Raw genomic sequence first — 8853 nt, forward strand, 5'->3', positions numbered from 1 at the left:
GAGACACATGAGGATGTTTGCTGTGTTTTGACATAAAAAAAGTTAAAACCAGAATCAAATGCTGTTCCTGCCCCTAAAGCCTTATGTTGGTGTTTGTGGTTTTGTAATGGCTTTTTTTTTACTCTGAAGGGATGCTTCCATATTGCAATTGTAAAATTAACCTGAAAAAAAAGCTGATGACAGCTACATGTAAGGGTGCAGGTGGAAGCATGTTCTCTCAAAAGCCGGGTAAAAGGGTGGGGATGGAAGCATGCTCTCCCTCAACATGAATGGCTGCTTGTCAACTGACCTGCATTTTTCCTCTCATTTAATTCCTCTAGGGCCACTTCTACCAAGGCAGTAACAAATATCCATAGGATCAGATTCCTCACATTCATACAGGCTTGGTGAAGTGCACTGGGATTTTGTTCAAGGAAATGCCAGGACATGTAAGCTTACCAGTTTGCAGAGCAGGTTTCTCGCCTGCTTGCCCCTTATAGCCAAGCTACCATGTGGCTGTGCAAAGGCAGGAGAGCCAGGAGACCAAGGTCAAACCTAGCAATGCTCAAGGTAGCACAGGTGATAGGTGATAGATAAATAGTGAGAAGCCATGCATGGGAGGAGATTTTGATCCCCTCAGAAGCAAGCCAAACTGACAACTATTAAAGAAAAACAACTACCGGCTGCCAGATGTCAAGTTCTGCCACGTCACACCCATTTCCCACCTCCCCCTTTATTTCAACTGTAAACTCTCTGATAAGGAAACTGCTTCTTCCTTTGCATTTCTGAAGTTCATGCTGGCTATTGCTGTAAGCTGGAGAATATCAAGAATGCTGTCAAGTATACAGACTGCAAGAATAAGGACATATTCCAGTTATTTCTTGTGAAAATTGGAGCGGTCTTACAGACAACTCCTAAAACTTGCTTACAAACTACTTTTGGAACAAAACCAGCTTCTTAAATACATATTACTTTAACCTCATAATTGAAACTGCAACTGAGTTTCCCAAGAGCTTTTTCTTCTCAACTGAGAGCTACATACCTCTCAGATTTCTGGGATGTATCTGCTTTGTCCGAGGCATTTTCCTCTAATCTCATGCACCACTTTCTCCTCTCAGAAACGGAAAGTACAGTAAGCAGAGAGATGGCAGCTCCATAAACTTGTCAAAGGGCTCAGTTAATCCGTATGCTAAAAAAACAGAGAGAGAAAGTTATGAGATGTAGGCATCAATAATAAAAACAAAGATACCTATCTGATCTCTTTCATCCTCAAATTACTAAGGAAATTAGCAAGAAATATTTTTGCACCTATGATTTGCTAAGAAACCTTTCCTGTCTGACAGCCCAGGAGCCACCCTGACAGTCACACTCCGACCACCAGAGTTACACTGCTGGGACCAAAGTCTCCTCACAGTGGGCTTGACTCCCTCCACTCTCCCACAGTCAGACAAGATTTCCTTGCCTGCTCGACCCAGGTTTCCCACAGCAGTCTCAGACCTCTGCTCCCTTTAAGTAACTTTTTCATGGTGCAACCAACAGAGTAACAGCCCAAGCTGGTGCCTAAGAGGAGGGATCCTCAAGGATCCCCCGGGCTTTTAAGCCCTCATAGTCTTATTCGTGCCATAGTCTGGGGTCTTCCAGCCGAGTCCTGGGCTCCTGCTGTGTCCCAGATCCTCTGGCAGGGCCACAGACTTTTGTGCCCTTTGTTGTGCAAAGGGTCGGCACCACTTCCCGGCTTCTTGCCCCGGGCTCCCGCCACCCAGAGCTCAACCCAGAGCTCAACCCGCGGCTCCCACTGCGGCTGCACAACCTGTACTGAATGGACTCCTCAACAAGTTTTGTGGAGTAAAGTGTTCCAGTATCTTAAGAAAACCACGTGAGGCTGAAACTCTTTTTAAGATTACTCAGGAAGCATGAGAAAACTAAAACTTTTCCACATTTGTCAGCTGTTTTCTAGCCAGAAAACATCTTCCAAAAGCCATTGTCTCATGCAAATATATAAAAAAAAATTAAACAAAATCTGGCATCAGGCTTTCAGATACAGATCTTCAGCTTCGGGTGGGGGAAGTACAGAGGGGAGGGCAAACACACAGAGCATCAACCTATTTGTAACATTACCTACAGAATCCTTACTCGGAGCATGTAAGTTTGGAAGAATTCCCTACGGGATATTTCTGCCAAAATATCAGTGTACAGCAGAGGATCACACTAGCTCTTGACCTACCTGCACTTTCTTACTTTTCGAACGTTCTTAGGAGTTGCTAACAGTTCAATGAGCGTTTTGTTCAGTTTCTGATACAGGACGTGAAATCTCTCAAATACCTATGGAAAACTACTTACGCACAAGAACTTAAAGAAGAAAATGACTGGTATAATTACACTCTTCCATCTAAACAAAATTAAAAACCAACACGTTTCTGCTTCTTTTCATAGTAATACCACTTCATGTTAACAGATTTTTCTTGTTAGTAAATACTAGGAAGAATTTTTTTTTTAAACTATATGAACTTCAGAACGCCCCAAATGTAGGCAAATTGATTAAGGACAGCTACTTGAAGGAGGAAGGATGTAGAATTTTTAGCATTTGCTGAAAGCATTAGTTTAGGGGAACTTACATTGATTTTCAAGGCAACCATGTTTTTGCGAACATTTAATTCAAACCCAATTAAAATAGACTACTTCCAACCTCCCCTTCAGTCTACACACTGTTGAGGAATATAATCATCAATTTTTAATGTTTCTTTTGTCTGTTGCTGCATAAAAAGACCCAAACATGAGAAAAAAAAAAATTACTGCAACTGACACAAAGGAAAGCTGGAAAATGTTATTCTGACTAAATGATTCTTCACTAGGGTATTACTGCACGTTGAAGGAAAAAGATGGAAAAAATCCGAAACAGAGCACAGTGCCTGTCAAGCTGTTAACTCATACCACTTTATCTGCAAGCATAACAGAAATATTTAGAAATTAAATAAAACCTTATGCTAACAGGTCCATTTTCCAGGTCTTAGGCACGAACTGGAAATGGAGAAAAGTGGCTGGATGGCTTGAAACGACCAGCACTCCCTGAGACCCGGTCCCCCTTTCCTCCGGCTGGACTGGGGAAGTCCCTGGGGCTGGGCTGAGGCTTTTAAAGACGCTAATAAACACCGTCACTTCTTCACACAAGTTATTTGGAGCGAGAGTTTGAAATCCCCCACTGTCTCAGTAAATGGGGAGCCCTTCCCGACGCTTCCCTGCAGCACAGATGACATCCTACAGACGCTTTAATGCCAGCAGGACCCTCTCTTTGGGGCAGAGATGGCCGTGTGCTGAGAGACACGGCGGAAACACCGGGCAGGACCCACGCCAAAAGTCATTCCCTCCCGGCTACTCTAAAAAAAAGGAAAAAAAAAAAAAAAGGAGGGGGGGGTGGTGGTGGTGGAGGAAACGGGCCTTTGCGATGGCTGCGGTCATATCCCCCCGTATCCACCCAAAAATGGGGGAGCGGGCGGGGGATCCGGGGAGCCGCCGGTATGTGCGAGCGGGACTGCGAGAGGAAGGGAAAGGGAGGGAGGCAGGCAAAAAAAAAAAAAAAAAAAAAAAAAATCCATGAATGAATAAAGAGGGAGGAGCCTGGGAAAACCCCTCTGCAACGCCGCACCGAACAAAGCGCTGCACACATGCCGCGGGGGGGGGGGAGAGGGCCGGGGGGCGGCCGCGGCCCGGCACCCAGCGGGGACGGCGCCGGGGCCCAGGGGAGCCGGGCCGAGCTCCGCGCCTCCCGCGCCCCCAAACCCCGGCTGCAGCCCCGGGGCGGGGGGGGCACCCGGACAAACCCCCCGGAGCCGGGGCGCCCCGGGGGCAGCGCGGGCGGGCGGGCGCAGCCGGAGCGCGGAGTCCCCGCGCGTCCCGCAGGGGCTGAGGGGGATCGGGGCCTGCGGTGCTCCCCGTCCCCGCCCGCCCGCCCGTTCCCCCCGCCGCCGGCGGAGGACACATTGTGTTGTGGCTGCCGCAGCTCCGCGCCGAGGGGGGCGGCGGGGGGCGGCCGTCCCGCCCCGTAACCCGGTCCCCGGAGCGCCCTCCGAGCCCCCTCCCGCCCCCCGCGGGGCCCGCTGCAAACCTGGCGGAGGGGCCGGCCCGGCGGCGGCTGATGGCGGCGGGAGCGCGGCGACCCCTGCGCGGCGGCGGCGGCGGCGGCGGGAGGCAGAGAGAGGGAGGGAGGGAGGGAGGGAGAGAGAGAGAGCGGGGGGAGCGGGGGGGCCGGGAGCCTCCTTCACTTGACAACCTCAAACACAAACATGACCCAGCGCCGCCGCCACCGCGCCCGCACACACAGGCACACACGGAGCCCGGCACCCACCCCTCCTCCTCCATGCACCGTCCCCCCGGGCCGGCCAAGGCGCCGCCCCCCGGCACGGCCCCGCTCCGCAGCCCCCCGGCCCCCGGCCGCGCCCGCCCCCCGCGGCACCAGAGCCCTCCTCCGGGAGCCCCATCCCCCACGTCCCAGCCGGGAGCCCCCATGCCGGCCCTGCCCCTCGGCCCTGGGGCGGTGCACGGGGGGGGACACAATGCGGGGGCACGGGGGGCGGGGGAGTGGGAGCCTCCCCTGGCAGGCGGGAGAGGCGGGGCGGGCCCGGCGGGGGAGGGAGGGAGGGAGGAGGGAGGACGGGCGGGCTCGGCGCATCCGCCGGGGTCCCCTCGGGGAGAGCCGTGCTCCCCGCCGGGCCCGCCCCGCCCCGCCCCTCCCCCCGGCGCCCCGGTCACCGTCGGGGGGAGCGCGGGGGGGCGGGGGGTGTTTTACCTTCCCTCACTTTCTATTGCAGGAAGCGCGGCCGGAGCAGTGACGTCACCGGGTCTCCCGGCCCCGCCCCCCCGGGTCGGGGGAGGGGTCACCGAGGGGGTTTCCTCGCGGCCCGCTGGGGGAGGCCCGCCCGGCGCGCCGGGGGCCGCTGCTGCCCCGCCGCCTCCTCCTCCTCCTCCTCTTTTTCTTCTTTCCCCCCTCCTTCTCACCGGCAGGACCCCTCCGGCCACGCCGCCCCGGCCCTGCTCCTGCCCCGGGGCGGGGGGGGGCACGGGGCTCCCGGGGGTCTCCTCAGGGGGGTCCCCGCCCGGCGCGGCCCGAGGCAGCGCCTCCCCCCGACGGCCGGGCCGGGCCGGGCCGGGCCGCCTCCGCCGCTCGGGGCGCTGCCCGTCGCGCTCCCCCCTGGCGGGGCCCGGCCCCCGGGGCACCGGCACGGCCGGGCGCGCTCACACACACACACGGACGGACACGCAGAGCCACCGGGCTGACGCGGAGATCCCGGAGGTTCCTCCCGGACGGGCTTCCCCGCGCCCCCGCCCGCCCGGCCCGCCGCGCCCCGGGGAAACTCACCGCCGCGCCGCGCATCCCGCCGCCGCTACAACTTTCCATCCCGGGCGGCAGCCGGCGGCGGCAGCGAGCCCCTCCGCCGCTGGAAGTGGGCGGGGGAGGAAATACGAGGAGGAGGCGCGTCGTGCTCTCCGCCGCGGCGCCCCTTTTTTGGCCCGGGATGCGGGTTTTGCCGGTGGGGGCTGTGCCGCCGCGGTTGGTTTCCTGCATCAGCCGCGGGGGTGTGTGTGCTGGGCCCACACGTGTCTCTGTGTGTGTGTGTGTGCTCTCCCTGCCGGGTCACCCTGCCCGGCCCAGGGCTGCCCTCCTTCTCCCCCGCCTCCAAAAGGCCAGGGGGCCCGGGCTGGGCTTGGGTACTGAGCAGGGGGATTTGGCGTTTCTCTCTCTCTCTCTCTTTTTTTTTTTTTTTTTTTTTTTTTTTTTTTTTAATTTTGTCACTCAAACTCCTTGACAAAGCGGTGTTGGCAGCTTTTCATTGCCACTCGGGTTTTCCATCGGGTTTTCTTTTGAAGCCGGCACGTGATGTCTTTAGCAAATAAAGCCAGTTAAATATTTCTTGCATCACCTCCGTGTTCTCCCTCCTGCCGTGCCTGCACTCCCCTGACAGCCTGTGTGCTCAGCTGGGAGGGCCTTGGCCCTGCTACATCCTTCCCTTGGAGTTCGGTGTCCAGATCAGATCCCGCCTTAAGCGAACAGGACCACCATTCTCAGAGTTTTCAAGGGTTTTACAGGGCCTTCTTTCAACTTATTTTTAATTATGTTTGTAAGACAGAGGAGTATTTTAATCCCCATTTCATAGGGGAGAAACCAAGGCAGGAAGGTGCAGAGTAGCACCCTGCATAGCTGTGGACTGACATGACACCGCTTCTGCCTGAGCTTTTGGCCACAGGCACTGTCTCTGGGCTATTTTTCCTCTTGAGTTCACTTAAATTATACCTTGAGAACACTTGCAGCTTACAATGGTGGCAGGTTCTCTGCTGTGGGTAACCTGCCCTACGTCCTGCCCAGAGGCAACACGGGAGGCAAATGTAAGTGAAATCCCTGGCTACTTTGCAACTGGTGGTTAGGACAAGAGATGGTATTCAACGCTGAACTGAAGATTCATAGGAAAATCAGACCCTCAAAGAGTATCTTCAGGAGAAATGTGTTCTACTACTCCTATCGGACAAGAAAATGATGATTCTTTATTGTTAGAGACAGTGCTTGTCTTCCCCCTTGTCTGCCCACACCACTTTTGCCCCTTGTTATTCCTTTGTCTGGCTTTTAGACCTGGGCCTCTGACGTACTAAAGAATGGAGTTGGTGTTATCTTAAACACATCAGCATGAATATGATCCTACAGGTGCCGTAAGCTTAAACTAGAGTACCAAGTCTGACCAGCCACAAGCCCAAGACCAAGTGACCTCTGAAGCTAGGTCTGAACCTCTACTTGTTCTGCTCAGCTGTCCCTTAAAGGCTGTCCTGCAGGCCTCTGGGACACACAGCATCTAGCTCCTTCTTTGCTACTCATTGTCTGAAAGCCTCATATTGTCATCAGCAGAATCATCAGGGAGAAAGCATCGGATACTGGCCCTTTCCTCAAAAGATGCCTCAGGAAAAAGGAGCCATCACAGCTGCTGCTGGTGCCAAAGGGAGTTCTAGGTCACTCATCTCTTCACAAGGACCTAAGTAAGGTCAAAATAGATGTTCCAGCCTGCAAGCTGAAATAAGACCATAGCAAACCCCCTTCAGCCAGCAGGAAAAGTTTCATCTACTAGAAATAGTCAAACTGCCTCCCACCCATCAGTGTGAAAATCCAGCCCTCTCACCACACCTGTGTGCACAGGAATATAATAGGTGCCCTTCCTCTGCGAACAAGCACAACTGCCGCAAAAAGAAAGACTCAATGAGGTGTCAAAGAGGAGACAGGTCCCCAGAGATGCATATCAGATGCTGGCAGCTGATCTGCCCTTGAACATAAAACCAGTCATCTCAAAGTCAGTTTGGGTCAGAGGACAAAAGGAAGAACTGAAAGTCTTGCCCCTTGCGGTTATTTCCATAGGCATCTGAAAAAGCGGCCAAAGAGGCAGCTGTGAGCTGGGGAATCTCCTCAGCCTGTTCCCCTCCAGCAAGCAGAACTAAGGGCTGAAGAGCTGCCTTGAGCCCAGTTCAGTGTCCTTCCAGCAGACTGCCCCCTGGCCAGGTAAAAATTGCAAACCCAAGGGCTTTCAAAAGGCAGCATACCAAGCTGCTTATCCCAGGCAGACTACTTCATATTCTTCTGTCTGTTTTTCCCTTAGTAAAAAGGAAGTGCATACCCACTCAGTAAAGTACTTTGGGTAAAGTACTGTGGATGATTGCTAGTAGGAGGCACAGAGTAATCTTCTCAAACCTGCAAATGAGGGAAATTCTTTAAAACTTTTCAGTGAGATCTAAAATGCTACATCAATATGCACATAGAAAAAAAAGAAAAACAACCCTGCAACAACACCCTTATTGCAGAATTTAGATACTTTTAAAATTTCACCTAAAAGGAGTCCTACAGGATATATATGCTCTTTAAATGACTGTGTGTATAGCTGAACAGGGAAGATTATTGAGGTTTTCTTCTCTCTAAAACTCTGCTGTATTTTCAGGAGGACACCTATTTTTAAACATCCTCTAGTTTTACTCTTGAAACCTCACTCAGAAACTGGTTTTCTGTAATGGCTCACAGGTATTTTATGTATAAATATATACACATACACACATTAGGCTCTCAAGAAACCACGATACATTAGGTAGTCTTGAATAATTCATTGTTAAGCACCCCATGATAAATCTCTAGTTGAACAGTATGTGATTTTGCTAGAATTCTTGGGATAAATTGAATGTGAAGCACTGTGGTAAATTTAACTATGCTGAGCGTCAAATGTGAAAACTTTACATTGTACATTACATCCTGACATGCAACTGAAAATCATTATTATTAAGGCTTCGGGGAATTTTTGAGGGAACTTCTGAAGTTCTGAAAAGAAAAAGAACAAGACTGAGTGCTGTTCTTTATAGAAGTTGAGATTTTCTCAGAGAAGGGAAATTCCATAAGTAATCTGTATTGTATTAACATAAAGGTTTCACTAAAAGAGCTGCTGTCTATTAGCTTATGCTCTGAGGCTTCTCATTGAGCACTACTCACATAAAAGTCAAAGGATCTCTGCTTACCTGGCACCAGAGAGTGCTTAGAGCCTTTTTAGGGCTTACCACTCCTGCAGCGGGGCTGGAGAGATAGGGCAGCAACTGCTGATGTGAGGGGAGGCCATTTCCCACTTTTCTGTAGCAGTAGCTGTCACCCCAGATACTCACAACTCTCCCTTGTCAGTAACACCCAGACGCTTTCCTGGAGGTCGGCAAAGGCAACAGCAGGAACCTGGTCATGCACCACTCCTCACAGCCTGCAGCTCCAAACAAGCTGGTCTTCATTGGGACACTCTGCATGGCAATATCCTTCATCTCCACCCTTCTCAGGATGTCCTGAAGGTGGATTGCTTTTCATTGTCCCATAAGTTG

At 52.5% G+C, this 8853-nt stretch overlaps 1 protein-coding gene across 1 annotated transcript in view; it reads right to left on the reverse strand.

The window, feature by feature from the left end:
- HIVEP1 (HIVEP zinc finger 1) overlaps positions 1 to 2793 on the reverse strand; it is a 116950-nt gene extending 114157 nt beyond the window's left edge. The window contains exon 1 of the mRNA XM_083856712.1: positions 1022 to 2793. Within this exon, the coding sequence (XP_083712838.1) occupies positions 1022 to 1061 (40 nt within the window). The 5' untranslated portion in view covers positions 1062 to 2793. The remainder of the gene's footprint in view (positions 1 to 1021) is intronic.
- Between the last annotated feature and the right edge of the window lie 6060 nt (positions 2794 to 8853).

The sequence above is a fragment of the Zosterops lateralis genome (assembly GCF_965231275.1).
Source record: "Zosterops lateralis genome assembly, chromosome: 1".
Classification (NCBI taxonomy): Eukaryota; Metazoa; Chordata; class Aves; order Passeriformes; family Zosteropidae; genus Zosterops; species Zosterops lateralis.